This window comes from Lingula anatina, chromosome 7 (genome assembly GCF_051362555.1).
Source record: "Lingula anatina isolate TDL-2025a chromosome 7, LinAna3.0, whole genome shotgun sequence".
NCBI classification, from domain to species: Eukaryota; Metazoa; Brachiopoda; class Lingulata; order Lingulida; family Lingulidae; genus Lingula; species Lingula anatina.
This window is the reverse complement of record NC_141773.1, coordinates 5,211,529-5,233,401: the sequence shown is the minus strand read 5'-3', so window position 1 is coordinate 5,233,401 and position 21,873 is coordinate 5,211,529. Positions and strand designations below refer to the sequence as shown.

Sequence of the window (21,873 nt, the reverse complement as noted above, 5' to 3'; positions counted from 1 at the left end):
ACTATGTATATGTATAAAGAGAGAGATAAATATGCATTGATTATGATTAGTTTAATAGTACCGGTATATTAGTTAAATGACGACATTTAATAAATTGTTGAGTCACTATATAAGAAGCTATTTATACTACATGTTTTTTTAATTTATTTTCAGAAGAATCTTTTCTTTAAAAGTAAGATCATCTCATTATTAATATTTTTATCAATTAGACCATAATTTAAATTTAACCTTTTTAACAGGGGAGATCATGCAACTCTGACCTTAGCTGGGACGAAATTTGGCACAGATCCTGCTGCTGTTGACATCACAGTGGGCGGAGTAGGTTGTCTGGTGGACACCATTACTGACACAAATATTGTGTGTAACATCACATGCGTTCCTGCAGGCCAGCAACCATTGGTGATGAGAATTAATCCGCAAGGTAAGATATCCTCTCTTTTTTTATGTCTGTCTTTTTTGTTTATTCTCTTTAACTGTCAAACTTTTATTGTCATTTTGATTGTTTTTGCACATGCTCTCTCTCTCTCTCTCTCTCTCTCTCTCTCTCTCTCTCTCTCTCTCTCTCTCTCTCTCTCTCTCTCTCTCTCTCTCTCTCTCTCTCTCTCTCTCTCTCTCTGTGTTCATAAGTTCATTTATTCACCATAGCAATCTGTTTGCCTGTCCTTTTGTTTGTCAATTCAGATGAAGAATTTGATTGCATTCACTAGAAGAAGTCCATAAAATATTTCAGGCTCCCCATCAACAAGTATCACACATGTGAAAAGTGATTATGTGGTATCTCACAGCTCCATCAGCGCTGGTAGTCTGAAAGGTAGAACTGAGGTTTGTAAAAAATTTATTAACAATAAACAGGTTTGCCAACATGCTCTCTCTCTCTCTCTCTCTCTCTCATTAATAGAGAAACTTGATAGAAAATCAATTAAAAAGTAATAATTCCTGACATCCTTGGGCTGAATTGTCTTCTTTTAAGAAAGCAATAAGAAGGTAACAAGAAAATCTAAATAATAACAGAACAAATTCATAAACCCTTTTAAATCCAGGCAAACTAAATAAGGTCATTAAAAGAATGACAGAACAAATTCATAAACCCTTTTAAATCCAGGCAAACTAAATAAGGTCATTAAAAAAAGTACAGCTTATGGTCCATGGTTTTTAATGGCTGCCACCAAAATTTGACAATCAATTTGACTTCAGGTAACCACCACAGGAAGTGGATTCTCAGACGACATCAGCATCACATCAGCGGGTAGTGGTGCATCCTGGGAAGTGGTCTCCAGCACCTGTACCTCCATCACAGCGCGCAGTCCACCTCCTGCCAGTGCACAGGATCATTCCGTCGACGTGCAGATCCAGAATAACCCCAGCAGACGGCGAAGAGCGACTGAAGTTCGCCCCAAGAGGGCTGTTGGTTCCACAGATTTCCCAACATTCCAGTTTTCTTACTCCCAGCAGGCTACTCCTGTGGTTGAAAGCATTAGTCCTAGTTCTGGGATAGGGGGCACCAACCTCACAATTACAGGACAAAGTAAGAAGATGGGGGCATCTCAAAAATCCAAATGTTCATTGGTCTGAAGATTCATTGGTCCAAAAAAATTGTTTGGATGAGCCTCTGATGAACTTTACTTTATTGCCAGTAAACTATATACTTTATTCATGCATTAAATCAGACTATCAAACTTTTGGACCAATGAACCTTTGGACTATTGCTATGACCCCTTTATCTCATACAATGATGAATCAATTTAGTATATACACATATATTTTGATATATCCAGCTTGGAAAATAGGAAATGAGTATTTAATCTCACGCTAGAATACACATGCAGTGAATGGTACATACTCTTGCATTTTATCTACAAGTACCCGGTATATTCCAAAGAGGTCAGCAAGCAACTGAACATATTGTGACTGTTGTCATGACAATATCAAAGCTAAACTTGGCTCAATATAATGAATATCTTTTTGTCATTTTGTTTAATATTTAAATATGTAAAGCTTATAAGTGTCCTTGCTCATTTACAATATTTCACTTTCAGAAATCAGTCAAAGCATTCTTATCACTAGTGTAATAATAATATTATTCATAAATGAAATGGATCAGAAATCAGTCAAAGCATTCTTATCACTAGAGTAATAATAATATTATTCATAAATGAAATGGCTTCTTTTTACAGGGCTTGGGTCTCCAACAAGTGTGACAATTGATAGTGTACCTTGCCTCTTGTTGGACTCGAATGCCACCACAGTGCTCTGTATGGCGGGAGACCATCCTGCTGGTGACTACGTACCTGAGGTGATTACTGTGCTGGGTCGCGCAGACAACACCCAGCGCTTCCTGTACACGCTTCAAGTGGACAGTGTGGCACCAACCAATGGTATGGAAGAAATTCACAGCAACCGATAATTAAATAAATAAATAAATAAATAAATTAATTAATAGATAAATAAATAATGGAATAGATAGAAAAATAAAAAAGGATTAGATAGATATATAGATGGATAAAAATTAATGGCTAAATAAATGAATAAAAAGATAAATCAAGTAGGGAAAAGATAGATAGATGAAAAATAAATAGAAAAATAAATAAATAAATAAGTAAAATTATAAATAGATAAATGAATAATAAATAGATAAAAATAAATAGCTAAATAAATAAGTAAATGAAATAATTAACAAGTAGATAAATGAATAAGGGAAGAGATGGATAAATAAAAAAGGATATAGATAAAAAATAAATTAATAGATTAATAAAAGAATAAGGGAATAAATAGATAAATATAAACATTAATAAGGGAATAAATAGATAAATATAAAAATAGATTAGGGAATATATTAATAAGTGAATGAAAATAAAAAACAAAATAAGTAGACTACTGAATAATTAGATGGATAATTTAATGATCATATAAGCATGGTTATCATTAAAAGATAAATGATACATTGTTTGAGTAGCAATTTTATATTTATGCAACATATATATTTGCCTTACCAGGGAGCTTTGGTGGAGGCCAAACCCTCACAGTGCAAGGCATAGGATTCTCCAGTAGCAGCACCAGAATTACTGTTTGTGGCAAACCCTGTAGTCCTGTAACAGCCTCGGCCAACAGTGCAGCCTGCCCAGTGCCAGCCTCTGACCAAGGTAGGGGTTGTGTAATGCAGGAGTCTTTTTTTTATATGCAACATTTTGGTCTTTGTTTATTATGCAACATTTTGCAGTTTTCTTCTATGATAATGATGATGTTAATGGTAATCTGTATTTATCTGAAGTCTATAAAATATTCAGTAGACTTTACACCATAAAATGATGTTTGAAAAATTACATGGGGTTACAAATACACTGAAGCTGAATAAGGGTTCAAAAATATCACTGAAGTTAATGTTAAATGTTTTTTTTGCATATTTATTTTTCTTCTTTCTGTTTATAGCAAAACTGTTTCTTAAACTTAACACATTATGGAATCTACCAATATCATACAAAATAATGCATGATTTTATCATGTTTTCCAGTCATTACTTACTATTGTCCTTATCGATCACTATCAATAGAAAAGTATGAATGAGTGTTCTTTGTTTCAGACGCCAGCGATGGCGATACCACCTGTAATGTAGAGGTTTACGTCAACAATGTTGGTGTGAACGCCTCCCAGAGCTTTGTTTATGTTGCTGCTTCAACTCCAAACATTACTTCAGTGAGCCCGTCCCGGGGCGGGACAGGAGGCGGGACAATGTTGACCATTCAGGGAACCAGATTTGGGTATAAGTCATATATTGCCTCTATGTATACTTGTGTACCTGTCCAATATAAAAAATATTGAACACCAGCATTGTTTCAATACAGGGTGTTTCCAAATACCGGTAGATGCAACCCATTAATGTGATAATAATCAATTTATTACTGAGACAAGAAACTGAGATAAGATCACGTTCATGAAGCTGATATGCTATCAGTTAGAAAAAAAATATTGATTTGACATCTCTAGCTCGAAGTATATGCATTTTTTTATCGCACATGTTCCAAATAAACATGCTCTCTCCCTCCCCTCCCTCCCTCTCTCTCTCTCTCGCTCTCTCTCTCACTCTCTCTCCAAGTCACTGTCTAATGACACAATTTTATAACAAAACTACTTCCATCTTTCATGACAGGGATTCTGAGTCCAACAATGTTGTGACAATAGACGGCGTAGCATGTGACATTCAGAGTGCCAATGCTACATACATCGTGTGCAGAACCGGCCAGCATTCCGGCACAATAGAGACCAAAGTGAGACTGGAGGTGGACGATGTTGGTATTGCTCTACAGGTTAGTATATTGGTACTAGTTTAATGAGAATGTGAACAGGGGCATGTGTGTTACAGCATGTGTGTTAACATTCTCATGAGTAGGCATGCATGTATGAGTGTGTTTGTGATTAAAAATAAATTGATTAGACTGGCATGATATAAGGCACCGAATATAATACTCAATATTGTGTCCGTCTGTCTATCTGTCTGGCCAGGGGCGATTCCAGAGGTATTCTCTGACTGTCTTCCAAATCAAATTATCTTTGTTGATCCATCCTCCATTTTGACTGTCTTTTGACAGAAAAAATTAGATGCCTCTCAATGTAATCTTAAAAATTCTGACCGTCTTCTGGAAGACCCAGAAGACAGTCTCCATCTGCCCCTGCTGTCCACCTGTATATACTAACCTTTATTCCTATCTGCCTCTCAGGACAACGCCCAGTTCCACTACATTGACCTCTGGTCATCTATCTTCACCTGGGGAGGTGGTCCACTGCCTAGGGCCGGAGACTTTGTGGTCATCAGTGCTGGACAGACCATCCTGCTGGACATGGATACACCTGTGCTTGCCGTTCTGCTTATTAATGGTTTGTTGTTGGAGATTTCTAATACCATGAAGGTTTTAGCTGTATTTTACATTAAAATGTGGATGTACTACTAGGTTTTAATGTTATAATAATTTCAAGTAGTCCTTCATGATTTTATTAGGTATGTGTTGTTAAGATCAATTCATTGCTACTAGTAAATCTGGTGGATGCAACTTATACTATTTTAACATCCCGTTCTTAAATTATTAATTATTTTATTTCATCAAGTTAAGAATAATTTGGTTTAATACATAATTTTTGAAATGACATCATCAAAATATTTCTGCAAAAATGTAACATCAAACATGCTGCTGAAGCAAATTTAGGGATGACAGTAATGCATAAATATGTTATTCAAAATTTTTCAGGTGGAAAACTTGTGTTTGATAAGCAAGATCTTCAGCTGAATGCAGAAAAGATTCTTATAACCGCAAATGGCAGCCTTGAGGTAAGAGTTTAAAAACTTTCTTTTAAAACATGTATTGGCATTTACAGTAACACAATGAGTGTTAAAACATTTATATAGTAGCAACATTTGTTTCATTTTTCTCAGACACTTTATGACATAAATTTGCTGATAATGGAAATCAGTATCGTGTAATATTTTATAACTTTTTTTGATGCAATTGTCCTTGAATTATGATTAGCATATTCTGGTATATCAGGTGGGTACAGAGGCAGAACCTTTCCAACATAATGCCGTTATTATGTTGCATGGTGACCTGATTGATAAAGAACTGCCGATTTATGGAACCAAAATGATTGCAGTCAGGAATGGAACATTGGACCTACACGGTAATTACATCAGCTTATTCAATCAGAAAGTGGTGCTGATTAGAATATACATTTGGTATACCTCTGCCCATTTTTGAAAAATATTGTTTTTATATTTATTTTAGCCTTTGAATAGCTCTAGTCATGCTTTAGTTTGATTTGTTATTAAATGAGAAGGACTGGATATATTTTGCCTTAAAATTCTTATTTACTTTTGGCTGGTGCTGACTGTTTATTTATATCACACAGCACCAAACAGAGAAAGCTCAAGATCAAAGTAGTTGATTAGGTAATCAAAATCACAGTGATTATGATTATGATCACATACTCGCTCATGTGACCCAAACCAATCCTTATTTTGTTTAACATAAACATTCCAGGTATACCTATTCCAACAACATGGACTCGCCTGAATGAGACAGCCCCGGCAAATGCAGCATGTCTTACCTTGCAGCTCCCAGTCACATGGCAGCCAGGTGACGAGATTGTCATAGCAACCACAGGACTGAGGCACAGCCAGGGAGAGTCAGAAAAGCGGACAATTCACAATGTCAGTAGTGATGGCCATGTGGTTTGCCTAACACAGCCCCTGACACATGAACACTTGGGTGAGTGCAAGATCATATGATTGTCAACACTGTATTCAGTTTAAAATGACTGTTGTTATATTATTGTCAATGACAGTCAAATTATGTATGAAATGATAAAAATAATAATAACAAAATAATTGAAAAATTATGAAAACAAAACAGAAGTCGTAGTCAAAACCACCTGGAAATGTCAGCAAACTTGGTTTTGTTACTACCTGTAAACCATATGGTGTTAACCATGTGTAAAATGGATTTCTATGTGTAGGTATATCAAGGACTGTAGGTGGTGTGACTGTGGAGCTACGAGCAGAAGTGGGAGTGCTGACGCGCAATGTCAAGGTGAAGGGATACCGTCCAATGCAGTGGGCAGATGAAATTGAAGCATGCGCCGCAGGGTTTAACACTGGTAAGCATCTACTTAGACAATTAAAATGATATGGTATTACATTATTGTTTATTAATTTTTCATTCAAGTAAGTGATATTGTTCAATATCACATATTTCAAAATAAATTTCATAATTGATTATTTGTCATAACAAATCTGATGGAAGTAGAAAAAATTAGAAGAATTTTAGAAGAACAAGCAAAACATAAGATGATCAAAAATTGGTTTCAAAATTGAAAATTATACAATTTCCCTCAACTTCTAAAATATTACAGGTGAGTTTGTGATGCAGACGTGCTTCCAAGGCCGGTTTGGTGCAGAAACTGGCTCAGACCAATTCGGTGCCCACACAATCATCAGTCCAGCAGAGGGCGACAGTAACAGTGCCAGGGCCAGGCTCTCCTATGTGGAGTACAACTATGTTGGACAGGCATTCAGACTAGGGCGCTATCCCGTCCACTTTCACCTGCTCGGAAACACCTCCTATGAGAACAACTATGTGCGTGGCTGTGGCTTCCATGAAACCTTCAACAGAGCAGTCAATACACATGGCACCCACCATGTGCTTTTGGAGCATAACGTAGCCTTCAATGTCATGGGCGGTGCCTTTTTCCTGGAGGATGGCATAGAAACAGGGAACATCATGCAGTACAACCTGGCCATCTTTGTCAAAGCCAGCACCAGTTTGTTGAATGATGACATCACCCCTGCAGCGTACTGGATCACCAACCCTAACAATACTGTACGTCACAATGTTGCTGCAGGAGGAACCCATTTCGGTATTTGGTACAGAATGCACGAGAATCCAGATGGTCCCTCTTATGATCCCAATGTGTTTCCACGCCTAGCACCACTGGGAGAGTTTACTAACAACACTGTGCACTCTCAAGGCTGGTTTGGTATATGGATATTTCAGGTAAATATATATTTTATCCTTTTATTCCATCTCATTTATATCTTCATAAACTGCAAGTCCTATTGGGCCAGTTGGTTGCCTTGGAAATTCAGACATCCATTTTTCCAACTAAATTGGAAATCCATTCTTATAGTGGCTTTTTTTGCTTTAAGTGGTTGGTCCCTGGATGTAAGGCCACGGAGCCATTTTTTCTTACCATTTGTACTGTCCAAATGGCCTTGTAGAAAGGGTGTCCTGTCTAATACCATTATATATGGCATTTTAATGGTTACATAGCACTGCTCATTACTCAGCTACTCAGTATATTGAATCACCATATACACATCTCCTAAAACAGAATGAATGTCAGACACTCTGATTTAATCTGATTTACTTTTATTTAAAAAAGAAAAGATAAAAAGAAAAAAAACAAACAAATTTTTTCTTCCAGGATTACTACCCGAATGAACAAGCAGTTTTCGAAGGTTTGACAGCCTGGCATTGTGAGAAAGGTGCGGAGTGGGTCATGGCAGGATCGTTAAAATTTAACAACTTTGTGATGTACGACAACGAGAAAGCTGGCATCGAAATGAAGAGTGTTGTGAGAACAAGCCATGTATTCAGCGACCAAGGCCCCATGATTAGCAACTCCAAAATAATTGGAAAGTCCGATTCCAGCGAGGCCTGCACACATTTTGGGATAATCCTACCTTTTGCTCAAGGTCTTAAAGTAGTTGATACTGTGGGAATCAATTTTGCTGATGCCACCTGTAACTTCATGAGGGTGACAAGCATAGATGGCACGTGTGGTAATTTGTGTGGTGGATGGGAACACAGATTCTCCGGAATGTCATTTGTCAATACTCCCAATAAAATGTCCTGGCGATGGACACATGAAGGCGTCCTCAATGATACAGACGGAACACTAACAGAGACAGGTGATATACTCTACTAATTACTTCATTAATTATTCTGTCAGTTAATTAGAAATTTATGAATCATATTAATTAATTGATATTGATTAATTAATGCTTTTGTTCATCTGACTTTTACGTAATCTAGTAATTTTAAATTATTTAAGCTCTCTTGCTACATGTATCTCCTTCATAGCTCTTTTTTTAAACAATTCCAAGGAAAGAGGCAAAGTAGGTATGAAGGACAGTACGTACCCTTTTTAAAACACTCGGATATGTACCTTGTATTTCATCTGGTCTTTTTTTTACTAGGACATCATATAATGAAATAATTTAATATTATTTCAGGCAATGCAGCGGTTGTGGTAGCCCATAACCCCACTTTGGATTCATCCAAATGTTCTCAGTCAGCAGAATTCAGTAAAGGGAAAGTGAATGGATACATCTGTCCCCAGACAGAAAGGTAACTTCAATCCAAAAACTTGCATCATATTACATTTTTTTCTCTCAGTTGTGACTATTTATAGTCCATTTAGGGTATATCAACAACATTTCTTGTGGATGAGTCCAATTACTTTACAAAGTCTATTTAATGCCATTCGGTATTTGACTTAAGCAGTGTAATGTAATCCCAAAATATAGATGTTTTATAAAACACTTAGAACAAGAAAGAACTGTATTGCCACCTGTAGTTCACAAGTCCCTCTCTGCTTATGTTCTCATTCTGTTGCAATCTTCCCAGTGAGATATTCACGTGTATTTTTTTTCAACAGGTTTGTCAGATTTGCCTTCAATCACATCCATCCGTCATCCCTGAACTACAAAGATGTCAACTTTACCAACAGCCACGGCACCACCTTAAGTCCCTGGGCTTTCAAGAGGCTGACCCACAAAGAGGGCTGGATGGTGAACCTGCAGTGCGGGAAACAGTACATGCAAAGCTTCGTGAACGCACAGCAACTGGTCAACATATCCTATGATGGAATGATGTATGGTTTAGAGGTGAGGCAGCTTGGAGACAGTTTCTCACTGAATTCTAACTGCCTCCATTAATTGTGTTTTGGCTATTGAAAACAATTTGTTTTGTTGATTATGTCTGAAAAAGTTCTCGTAATGAATATGTTTTTTTGCTGGTTCCAGGAGGATTGCAAGATAATTATTTGTCAGAATATGGACCAGAAGCCAGACAGGGTGGTTGTACTTGGGACTGAGGTCACATTGGACAGTTCACATTCACAGCCACTGAGTTTTTCAACCAACACTAATGGTGACATCTCCTATAATGATGCTGACAACATACTTTGTTACATGGGTAAGTTGTGTACTTGTGGTTCTGATAATAGTGACACTGGTGTATCCTTCAGACTACCACAATTTTGATTCTTTGAAAGGAAATAATAGCAGTGCAATTCAATGCCTGTACAGCATAACACAGTGAATGCACTGCACAACACAATTACTGTACGAAGCACAGCACTCTTTACTGCATAGCACAGCTCAACAACTGCACACAGCACAACATTATGGCTGCACAACACAACACAATGGCTGCACAACACAACACAATGACTGCAAAGCTGGAAGAAATTTCAGCAAAACCCAGTAAAGTTTAGTGTGACTGTTCACAATTCATCCCAGCATTAGTCCAAACATATTTTTTAAAAAGTTTCAACTTAAAAGTACACATAATAACATATGAATTAGAAGCAAAGTTTTATAACTCCAAAACATGTTATTATTATTATTCCAGTGTCTGGACTTCCTAACCAGCCAGCAGGCTCAATGAGAGAAGCAGGTCGAAGTAACCAGGATCTCCGGTTCAGTGCCTATCAGTGCTTTTACGCTGGTTGCCAAGCTCCTGCTGATCCCAACGATCTGGCTCCAGTTGACCAGCGTCCATCTACAGCTAAGATGTGGTCAGCAACTACAACCTGGGCAGGCACCATTGATGAAAATGGCGTCCAGTACCAAGTGTCGTCCGGAGCAGCCACTGGGTCTGGGCCTCTGCCATCAGATGGAAATGTCAGGATTGTAGATGGTAAAGAATAAAACAATTAGTATTTTAGATATTTTGAGCTGGGGGGCGGGTTCAAGATTCAAGCAAAATGCCTTTATTGGCCAGGAAAAGGTCTGCCCTGGCCAAAATTGATCTTGGATTTATGGTAAAAGGGCCACTTGTTCAGAAAAAGACCTCCCAAAAATCACTGTCTACAGGCCTCTATGACCATCTCATCTCTTTTCATGCAGCTGATTATGATTTTATGAAATGATGATTATATAAGATTATAAAGATATAGAAATCATGAAAAAGATATATATATATATATATATATATATATATATATATATATATATATATATATATATATATATATATATATATATATATATATATAACATACCTGTATGACTCAGTGGTCACATTGGTTGTAAAACAGCTATTGATACAAAATTTATAATTACAAATGAAGCCTGGATGATAATTATCCTGAGATAGCATATCAATCCTACCATGCTCTTCTTTGCAGGTGATTGGGTGGTAGCTGACACCACTCTCCCCAGATTTGACAAGCTTGAACTCCATGGTGTGTTGGAACTGGAGTTTGCCCAAATGCCTAACAGCAATAACTACTACGACTTTGTCATCAATGCAGAGATCATTTACATCAGGGTAGGTTTATTAGAGTATTTACTAATGTACTACTCCCAAAGTCCATGCCCCACATTTTTCCAGACCATTTTATCAATTAATTAATTTATTTACTTGTTTATTTTCGTTGCAGTTTTGATTTGCAGGCAAATCCATATAAGGATTTCTAAATTATTTTTTTTTTATTTTTGATCAATCAGTTATGTTCAGCTTTAAGTAATTGTTGCATGGCAATAAGTACGATTGGTAATGCATAATTATAATGCCACAATAGAATTTAAAGAACATTTTCAAGAATGCTGGGGTTATATCTGCTGCTTAATCAATCAATCTATTCATTTCAGTTCCCTGGTCGCCTGATAGTTGGTTGGCCAAACAACGTGTTCAAAGGCACGGCAGAAATCATCCTTCGGGGATCACATGCAACACCAGTGTACGTGCCTGACGGGAGCTCACCCAACGTGGGTTCAAAGGCCATTGGTCAGTATTTTATTTTTTTCATTTTCATTTTTGCATGCTGGGAGGGAGTAATTAGCCTGAGAAATATCAGCTTATATCAGATATTCCTATATGGCAAAGACATGCCCATAAATTTTCGAACCCAAAGCATTCTGAATTGCCTGTCTTAAATTGATGCATTTCCAGTTGCATATTTATATATCTTTAATTGATTTAAGTTATATTCTATTATCACAGCTGTATTTGGAGGGCTTGATCTTCACGGAGATAACAAGGGGGTGTCATGGACCCAGCTTTCCCAGACGGCTGATGCTGGAGCTAATTCCCTCACGCTGAAGGATGACGTTAGCCAGTGGGAGGTTGGCGATGAGATTGTGGTGACACCCACAGGATACAAACCTTACGAGACTGAGATCTTCAAACTGACATCAGTTTCTGGAAATACAATTGGGCTGAACTCAACTTTGGCTCATAAACATTTAGGTAAGGATGTGGTTTATATGCTTGTTATTGGTGTACATGTCCAATGTTGTAATCTTTACCAAAAGGCCTAAGTATATTCGTTTTCTAAATAGATATATAAAATTTTCTCTAAAACATTGATACATGTATATGACAATTACCTGAATAAGATTTGAAAGTAATACTTATGAAAAGGAATTATATTGCTGATAAATCAAGCTGACTTTTATTTTAACATATTTTCCTCCTCTTTTTATGAATAAGAAATAAAGAAAAGATTCTATTGAATTATACAGGAGTGGAGGGCATCATCAACAACATTCCGTATGGTATAGTAGCTGAGGTCGGACGCCTCACCCGAAATATCAAGGTTAGAGGAGAGGAGTACAGTGGTCTAATAACGGAGGCGTTTGGGGCTCGTATCTTGGTATCAACTCAGTCCACAGTGGACTCCCAAAATAACGTCAACGTTTACAGAGGTTAGTACTTGGGTTGAACTTTTTGGTGACAGGTTAATTGCTACTCATGGTGTATTACACAAAATGTGTGCATTTGGTTAATTATATCTTTTTCCTTATAGATCATTTTGGCCTTTCTTACAATATCATAAAAACAAAAAGCTAATTCAGAATATATGAAGTTTTTATAGTAGTGAGGTGTTCATTCTTATACCAGCAGTAAGATAATGCAGATATATGTAAATTGTCATCAAGTTTATAGCAATATCACAGCACCCAAATGACATGCCTTTTTAAAAATATCATAATTACTAAACATTGGATAAAAAGGCATCAGTCAAAGTGGCATCTAAAACATTAAGTGAAAATTAGCTTACACTCGTATAGTGCTTTACAGAGGTAAACTTCTAAAAATTGATACCTCATCAATAAAGAGCAATCATACTGAAAATTTCATTTAAAAATTTTGTTCATTTTTGATTAGAATTTTGTTTTTGTCATAACCTCAGGTCAGTTTTGGCAAAAAGGCATAGATAATTATGAGATGCCAACTATGAATCGATATTTCCTCACTTACCAAAAACCTTATCTTTTCCCAGGTTTTGCTCGTTTCACCAATGTTGAGTTCATCCACACGGGGCAGGAGGGCTACAACGAAGACTACGACCCACGTTTCAGCTTGGCATACATGTCGGCTCAGACTGTTAATGACAAGAAACCATCGTATGTGAAGAAATGTGCCTTCCACCATGGTTTAGCCACAGCCATTGGTGTGTTTGCAACAAATAGTGAAAACCCAAGACTTCATGCGCTGGAGATTGAGGACAATGTGGTACATCACACTATAGGACCTGGTATGTAGTAGGGGAGCTGGAGGGTTTGGGCTTTAGTTTGTTGTTTTTCTTTTACTGATCCCTAATTAAAAAAAAAAGAACATACCAGAATAATTTTATTGTCAGTTTGTGTCTGTGTTTACTGCAAAAGAGGCATTTGTTATTTGATAGCAAACCACAGGATAAGCATCCAGCATGAAAATCAGCCCTTGTGTATCTCTGTGTCATACTTGTGTCATACATCCCTTGAAAAATTGATGTTTGTCAAATTAGCACTACCTAAGATACTAAGTTATTTCTACAGGAATCCGTATCGCAGGAACAAATCACACTCTTAAGCGTAATTTGGTCACCATGACAGTTTGGCCTGGAGGCTATCTGAATAGAGCGGAGCTTGCCAACTTTGATTTTACCCCTGGTATTATGGTGTCGGAGTCCATCCGTCTCACAATGAAGGATAACATCGTCGCAGGATCGGAAAGAGTCGGATATCAAATCAGTGGTATGTATATTAACTATTTCATGACTTTTTTTCCAATTACTCTTCATTGACTTACTCCTCTTTGTTATTTAGATATTTTATTTTAATTTTTTGACATTTCTACTTTTTCGTTCAGGATGTTATATGTTTTAGACAGCCAAATGAGTTTCACATGGAAAATTGTTTTTCTGTCTCATATCCCCAGCAGACAAACAACATTGATTCACCATTGTATCAACGTTAATTTTGGTGGATCACTGTTGAATCAACGTAGAATCAATGTCGTTTGCCTGCTGTGTCCATAGTAAATGATAAAAAATAAACTGTAATTTTCATCTATATGGAGACTTGATCACACAGCTGTATCAACAAAAAACAGAAAAACATGCATATACCAGAAAAACATGCATATACCAATTACTTTCATTAATATTCTCCATCATAACTATTTACAGATCCATGCAGTGACATTTATTTCTCCTTTTTATGTACAGACACAGATGTGTCTGTACATATAGCCATCATCTGCGTCTGCCGTCGCCGTCGTCGCCGTCGTCGCCGTGCACTTTTACCGATAACACGATAAGTGGAAAACCATTTTACCTTTTGACTTGAAACTTGCAGAACTGATGAATATTCATAATACGCAGGTCAAGTTCGAAAATCAGCATGATCGGGTCACTTTTAGGGAATTTATGCTGTTTTTTCACTTTTTTCAGCATATATGCAGCACTGATAACACGATAAGTAGAAAACCATTTTACCTTTTGACTTGAAACTTACAGAACTGATGAATATTCATAATACGCAGGTCAAGTTCGAAAATCAGCATGATCGGGTCACTTTTAGGGAATTTATGCTGTTTTTTCACTTTTTTCAGCATATATGCAGCACCGATAACACGATAAGTAGAAAACCATTTTACCTTTTGACTTGAAACTTACAGAACTGATGAATATTCATAATATGCAGGTCAAGTTCGAAAATCAGCATGATTGGGCCATTTTTAGGGAATTTATGCTGTTTTTTCACTTTTTTCAGCATATATGCAGCACCGATAACACGATAAGTAGAAAACCATTTTACCTTTTGACTTGAAACTTACAGAACTGATGAATATTTATAATACGCAGGTCAAGTTCGAAAATCAGCATGATTGGGCCATTTTTAGGGAATTTATGCTGTTTTTTTCACTATTTTCAATATAAATGCAACACTGATAACACAATATAAGAAAAATGGATTGGCCAATTGTAATTATACTCACAGGAGTGGTCAATCTTACTAAAACGCAGGTTGAGTTCGAAAATCAGCATAATCGGGCCATTATTTTAGAAGTTATACTGTTTTTTCACATGTCTTCAGATTCAATTATTAGGCATGTAAACAGTCTCATTATTTAACTAATAAGATGCCTAAAAGTGTTTGTTTGATATTTCCTGCATCTTTACAACATTGTTAGTTGATTATGTGAAAAACATGGTAAACTTGTTATCATGTATTGTGTAATAAAGTGTCAAAAATGGAAATAAACTCATATCATTGCAGTTTGTCAGATTCAATCATCCACTATGTTCAGAATCTCAGAATGGAGGAAATTGGACATTTAACACTGTTCTATTGAAAGTTTTCCCATCTCATCAATTTTCTTAGTTGGTCATATAAAAATGGCAGTAAAATGTTTATTTTGTTTTATGTTAAAAAAGTGTTAAAAATGGAAAGAAACCCATTTCAGAACAGTGCTGTCTTGTTTACATTTTGGCATTTTCAAGGTGTGACTTTGAAGTTCCATGGGCCTGAAGACCTTTGCTAGTCACATTTTCTGAATATCTGTGATACAAATATTTTATAATTAAAAATTGATGGTCATTAAGCTGTTCAACATTATGTAATGTTGCATCAAAATTTGAAGAAACCCCTATTTTGGGCACTGCTCCTATGATGACCATTTAAGGGAAATCATGTCACTTACTGTTCTCAAACTTACAGGAAAGAAACATGGGTCTAACATACAGCTTCAATAGGCAATGCAGTCTGTTTGGTAAATTTTTCTGGCAATTTAACAGTTTTTTGTGAAAATTTAATTTTTCACATATTTGCATCTTTATTTTCTGTTTTTTGTCTGTACATTTGACAGCTTTGCTGCCTTGTTTTTTTATTCTCATTAGGTCAGCACTGTAGCAGCGTGGCGGCTACAACTGACACCGACATAGAGCCCTGGTCTGGCAATGTGGCGAGATCTATGCTCACTGGGGTCGCCATGTTTGTGGCCGATTGCAAAGCGCGTTGTGCCAGGATAAATGGCTTCATGGTGGCCTATGCCTGGGACTTTGGCGTCTATACCATGTCTGCGTGTGAAATTGAGCTATCGAGTAAGTCTGGTGACATGTATTTTTGTAGTTGATGAAATAAAATACCAAATATACTTTTGAATGAATATTCTCTGCTTATTAAATTTTCATAATTATTATATTTAAGTGAAAGATAAAGCATGGACACACATACGCATACATAGATGGACAAACACATTTCTTAATAAATGCAACTTGAGCTGACTGTAGCATTTTTTCTGATAATTTTGGGAACTGATAATTTTGCGGATCAGGCCTAAGACCAAAAAAGCCCATATTATATTATATTATATTATATTATATTATATTATATTATATTATATTATATTATATTATATTATATTATATTAAACAGGCTACCGGTCAATTGACAACACCCTGGGTTTGATGAGCATAGTGGTGGGACCCAGCGCAGTGGATCACATTTGTGAAAATCGCAAGATTTTGGTGAACGGCTCTCTGTTTGTGGGCAACAGTCCTGACTTTGACTGCTCTGACAGCAGAAGGCCTGACACAACTGTCTCCAGTTACAAGATCAGTAATCAGGCAAGGTAAATAAAGCATACGGTAATTACTCATTAATTTTGGAACCAACTCAAATGGTGAATTTTCACTAAAACAATTTTATTTGTGGGTTAAACTGGTTCTTAAATTGTTGATAGAACAGTTTTAGAAAGTCCATATTCGAGTAATTAGCTTGACTGTAAATCATGAAAAAACAAGATTGAAAATATTTGAGGTGTTTGAAATTTCTTACTAATTACCTTACACTTTTAAAAAAATATTAAGCACAACTGCAGTTTCAACTAAACTGTTATAATATATACCATACTATAATTATAGAACTTTTAAATTTTAATCTAAAACTTTTGTTTGAAGTTTTCAAAAATTAATGTTACCTTAAGTTATTTATATAAAGTGTGTCTACCTGAACAAACTCTCTCTTTAATTGGACTTTCTTGGATGAATAGGACCTTTGCATATATAATTTGCCTATAAAAAGGAACATGGTCTTTCTTTCCCAAAAATATTATAAATCTTCTCCTGTACATGACATGTATTTGGATTGGTTATCATACATATAAAGTTGGTGCCGTATCTTCTCATTATTTTTGTTGTGTAGATCCATAGGTCAGAGCAAAGACTGGAGCTCCTCTTTTGGTAAGGTCGCTGGAATGATGTTTGGTAACTTCCATGAAGGAGATAACGAAGCCCCAAGAAAAAAGTGGACTAACAGCATGGCCTATCCAGCTGTGTGTGGTCACACTGAAGCTACAGGTACGATACTTTGAATTCTTTCTCTCTCTTTCTCTCTCTAAGTTAACTCTCTCTCTTCCATTTTTAAATATCTATATCTGAAGCAATAATTAGGAAGTTAGGTACTTTGAATTCCCCATCTATCGCTGGCTCTCTCTCTTCCATTTATAAATACCTGTATCCAAAGAGAAAGGTTTGACATTTTTCTCTTTCTATCTTTCTTTTCCTCTCATTTTTAAACATCTGTATCTGTGTTGCAAAGTGCACTTAATGATGTTATTTTAATAACAATCCCATAAATTGCTCTGTTTTAATGTTAATATTAGAAAGTGTGAGATAAATGAGCTTCATAAATATTTCATTGTGATATGCATTTGACACCAGAATCAGCATTAAGTGCATCTGATGTGTGCTGCAAATGCAAAAACATAATCTTTCAATTAAAGATAAGTAAATAAGTAAAAAAAAATTGAATTAGAATAAAATTCAATTCCCCAAACCAGAGATGAGATTTGAAAGGTTGATAACTTTACGCATGCACCACATATATATGACAATAGACTGATATATGATATAAATTTTAGGGAACACCTTTGCTCACTTTGGTACCAAGTGTGGTTCAAATAAGCCCAGCTTTGCCATCACTGACACATTCAACAATGAGGACCTCCTGCATCCTTTGATTATGTCACAAACAACAACAGTGTCAGTGGATGTAGGCCACCATGTTTACTATGGAGAACCAAATCTAGAGTAAGACTTTCCTTCCCCCTTTCTCTCTCTCTCTCTCTCTTTCTCTCAAACAAATAAACACACACACACACACACACAGAGTCTTTTACAGTCATGTTTTAACTTTACAATACAATGTAAATAATATGCATGCCCATATGGGAATAACAATTTTTTAGTACAAATATGCATTACGCCCATATCGGAATATAACATTTTTTCAGCAAATTGATCTATTTCTTTTTAGTTTCATTTAGAACTCCATCATCTTTCACCTCATTATTCTGGTGCCTATTTTCAAGTACCAGAAGTCATAACATCTCCCAAAATGTTTTCTAGGGCGGTGAACCCAGCTGACTGCGTTGACCTGATCTGCGATGCTCAAAAGAATCTCCTATTGAAAGACACTGATAATGGCTTCGTAGGCGGCACTGGGTCTTTTGGCGCCATTGTTCCAAATTCATCCTGGGAATGGGACGGCAACCCTGTAGTCGGCCTTGGTGATTATCGTATCCCCAAGACACTTTTGACGGCGCTGGACGGCTCACGAATCCCAGTTAATCAGATAGCTCCACACAAGGGTACATATCTTTGCTTATTTATGTCTTTGTATATATATAAATATATATATTACTATAGTGCCAAAACTCGATAACGGATTTACAATGAATTTATCTTAAAACTCCTGGTCAAGTAAATTGATTAAATTCTCCATGCCAATAAGGTGTAACACTCTTGCTTATGGCTGTTTGGTTTAATTTGCATGATATATGTATACACATGAAGTATCTATTAAAAATAAACTAGCTTACAGAAAGAATAAAACACATGAACAAATGTCACATATTGAATCTGAATTAAGAACGTATATATTCTGCTATCAGGAATATCGGGAGTGGAGACGGGCAACTGCACGTACAATTCTGTGATGCGAGCATTCACGTGTCATGACATCGACTACCAGTTCTTAATTATGGAGAGCATGGACGCTGACTTTGAGACCAGAAGACTGTCCCCCGTGGCGTTACTTGGCGGGGGCTACCTTGACCTGTACAATGGGCCACAGGACCACGGCTGGTGTGCTGGGTACACGTGTCAGAAGCGTTTGTCTACTTTCCATGCTATTGTGGCCATGGGTAAGAGCTCATGGACTGTATTGTGGTACCATAAAATGTGTTGTAGACCTTCGTATGTATAGAATTGTCTGCCACTTAGTTTTATGATGATTGCTAGCTATAGCTCTGTTGTATTTTGAATAATAAACTCAGTCTGTACATGTATACAATAAGAATTTCGCTAAGTTTAGATTTCTGAACTTACGTAATATTTTTCATCAAACTCCTCGCCCAATACCTGCTAAAGTAATATTAAGTTATTTTTTTACTTTTCATATTTTATTAAATTTTTTAAACACAATTCCAGGCTTACACTATGAAGTCCATTTCACCAGTACTTCCCCCCAGTCACTTCGCCTACGGATCATGAACAGCAAACCTACGGATGTGGTGCGTTTGGCTATTCACTACCAGAAGCCAGAACGGCTGCTCGTAAATTCCAACGGGGTTTACAAACGACCAACCAATGCACGGTATGACTCCAAGGATCGTGAGACCACACTGAATCCTACCTATACCGGAGAGTTTTACCCAAGCATTGCCGATGGAGAAAGTGGGGATAACTTTTTTGAGGAAGGTCCTAAATTGCTGTATGTTCTTCTTAAAGGGGACGCTGTCATTGATATTGAAACATCTCAGTTTATCATGCTGACTGTCGGTGCTTCACAAGTGCCTCTGCCAGTACCGGACTTCTTTGGTGCCCAGATTGTCAGCAACATAGCATCTTTCCTGAACATACCACAGGACAAAGTCCGCATAGCCAACATTGTTGCAGAAAGCAAGAAACGCAGAAAACGCTCTACAACCGGTGAGGTCATTTTCGATATCGAAATTGGAGACTTCATGACCAACGGAACCACAAATACTACGGAGATGAAAGTAACGCCATACAGCCAGCTCACCAACCTGACAGCCACCTTGTACAACGCAGTGCAGCTGGGGACGTTTGGAGATGCCATCAACCTCACCGTTCTTAACGTCTCTGTGAAAGAGCCTCTGCCACCTTCTGATGATCCAGTATGGCAACAGGTTCTGAATTCTACGGAATTGACCTCCCCGATACAGATTCCATCCAGGCTTGAAATGGTGACAGAGCTCGTGCCTTTGCATGAGGGGACGGGCTTCACGACGCAGCCTGTAATTAGGATGCTGGACAGCAATGTGAGTATTTTTTAAATAGATAAATCAATTTTTAATAAAAAAAGACTTACATGGATGAGATGATAAAATAATTATGTGTCTTATACCTTTAAAAGAATAATTGAACAATTATATATGATCCATTCTAATATTAAGAAAAATATTGAAATATTAAGTAGAAAGATCTTTTAGCAGTTGGGTAATTATGATGTTGAAGGTGGACATCATTATAGGCATATCTCTGTTGGATCAGGCTCTCTCCATGAAATTTAAATTTTCAGAGAACTTCTGTCCATTAAAACTTATTCTACATGTACCATTTTCCAGGGTGATGTAGTTCAACAACTTGGTACGGTGGCATTGCCATGGCAAGTGACAGCCACGGTGCGTTCTGGTACGGGAGACGCCAGAGGGACCACCATCAACAACGTCACTGTTCCCTACACTGGTGGCTCAACCACATTCACACACCTTGGTGTATCTCACAGTGGAAGTGATTACGTCATTGACTTCGTCATTACATACCCACCTGAGGCAAGCAGGTAAGTCATTACACACCTGTGGCAAGCAGGTAAGCCAGTACATTCCTTTGGCAAGCATGGAAGTCAGTATACATAAATGTGAACTTATTGAACCACTACAGATAGAGACTGAGATTGGTGCCACTTGCCTGTATTGAACACACAAAGATCTTTCAAAATAATGGTGTGATAAAATGTGGGTAGCAAGAGAGTGCTGGCACAGAATAGTCTCCATGCCCTTTAGTGTCTGTGTAGATTCTGATATTTTCAGATATGTCATAGAGGTTGTAAATCCAGATTTAGACTATTTAGCCACATGGGGGCTCATAGACACTGGTAACTCACAAAAAGTCTTCTTTGAATCTAGGGACTACCATTATTTTTACTATGGGAACATACTTGTTCTATATGTCATATTCTTTCTCCATCAGGTACACCATCTCCTCTGCTACCTTCTCCGTGGCCGAGCGTCCACTGAAGGCAGCAGTGTCAGCTCAGTCTTCTAACACCACTAGCGGTCAGCCAGGGTCATTTACAGTGGACATCAGAGATAATGTCACAGATGAGGTGGTCACTGACATTGCCTGGAAGGTAACTGAAATATAATATTGGATGACCTGCCATGATGGTTCCGTTTACTTCCTAATTGTAATTAAAATATCAAATTGATAAAAGTTAGTTATTTGTAGATAACATTCTAGTAGCTAATATTCTGGTAAAGTGCACCTGAACGATCTAAATCTACAATTTCTGATCACAAATGATCTTACATGGTCTTAGTTAAAGGGATAATAACTCTTCATATGAGGTCTATATTTCACAATAAAAACATTGAAATATAATATACAGGGTATTCTGTTTTATGACAAAAACAGCAGTTATAGCTACTCAAGTATTATTCTGATATCTGAGCTTGTCTTCAGACCACATGACCTACATTGATGGCCATACTCTAGCTGTTATAATCTCTTAATTGATTTTAATAA

The 21,873-nt window shown here is 36.9% G+C and overlaps 1 protein-coding gene across 1 annotated transcript in view; it reads left to right on the top strand.

Annotated features, from left to right (window-relative positions):
• LOC106176155 (fibrocystin-L-like) overlaps nucleotides 1–21,873 on the top strand; it is a 62,513-nt gene that overhangs the window by 35,605 nt on the left and 5,035 nt on the right. Inside the window, exons 37-69 of the mRNA XM_087016804.1 lie at nucleotides 240–421; nucleotides 731–822; nucleotides 1,195–1,525; nucleotides 2,175–2,375; nucleotides 2,994–3,140; nucleotides 3,578–3,755; nucleotides 4,145–4,301; nucleotides 4,713–4,869; nucleotides 5,238–5,317; nucleotides 5,535–5,664; nucleotides 6,024–6,251; nucleotides 6,499–6,639; nucleotides 6,895–7,535; nucleotides 7,966–8,452; nucleotides 8,777–8,891; nucleotides 9,202–9,430; nucleotides 9,569–9,740; nucleotides 10,179–10,466; nucleotides 10,957–11,099; nucleotides 11,423–11,558; nucleotides 11,775–12,020; nucleotides 12,296–12,478; nucleotides 13,057–13,311; nucleotides 13,595–13,792; nucleotides 15,940–16,143; nucleotides 16,478–16,673; nucleotides 17,246–17,400; nucleotides 17,964–18,132; nucleotides 18,451–18,692; nucleotides 18,996–19,247; nucleotides 19,534–20,387; nucleotides 20,694–20,908; nucleotides 21,319–21,478. Coding sequence (XP_086872930.1) covers nucleotides 240–421; nucleotides 731–822; nucleotides 1,195–1,525; nucleotides 2,175–2,375; nucleotides 2,994–3,140; nucleotides 3,578–3,755; nucleotides 4,145–4,301; nucleotides 4,713–4,869; nucleotides 5,238–5,317; nucleotides 5,535–5,664; nucleotides 6,024–6,251; nucleotides 6,499–6,639; nucleotides 6,895–7,535; nucleotides 7,966–8,452; nucleotides 8,777–8,891; nucleotides 9,202–9,430; nucleotides 9,569–9,740; nucleotides 10,179–10,466; nucleotides 10,957–11,099; nucleotides 11,423–11,558; nucleotides 11,775–12,020; nucleotides 12,296–12,478; nucleotides 13,057–13,311; nucleotides 13,595–13,792; nucleotides 15,940–16,143; nucleotides 16,478–16,673; nucleotides 17,246–17,400; nucleotides 17,964–18,132; nucleotides 18,451–18,692; nucleotides 18,996–19,247; nucleotides 19,534–20,387; nucleotides 20,694–20,908; nucleotides 21,319–21,478 — 7,564 coding nt within the window. The remainder of the gene's footprint in view (nucleotides 1–239; nucleotides 422–730; nucleotides 823–1,194; nucleotides 1,526–2,174; nucleotides 2,376–2,993; nucleotides 3,141–3,577; nucleotides 3,756–4,144; nucleotides 4,302–4,712; nucleotides 4,870–5,237; nucleotides 5,318–5,534; nucleotides 5,665–6,023; nucleotides 6,252–6,498; nucleotides 6,640–6,894; nucleotides 7,536–7,965; nucleotides 8,453–8,776; nucleotides 8,892–9,201; nucleotides 9,431–9,568; nucleotides 9,741–10,178; nucleotides 10,467–10,956; nucleotides 11,100–11,422; nucleotides 11,559–11,774; nucleotides 12,021–12,295; nucleotides 12,479–13,056; nucleotides 13,312–13,594; nucleotides 13,793–15,939; nucleotides 16,144–16,477; nucleotides 16,674–17,245; nucleotides 17,401–17,963; nucleotides 18,133–18,450; nucleotides 18,693–18,995; nucleotides 19,248–19,533; nucleotides 20,388–20,693; nucleotides 20,909–21,318; nucleotides 21,479–21,873) is intronic.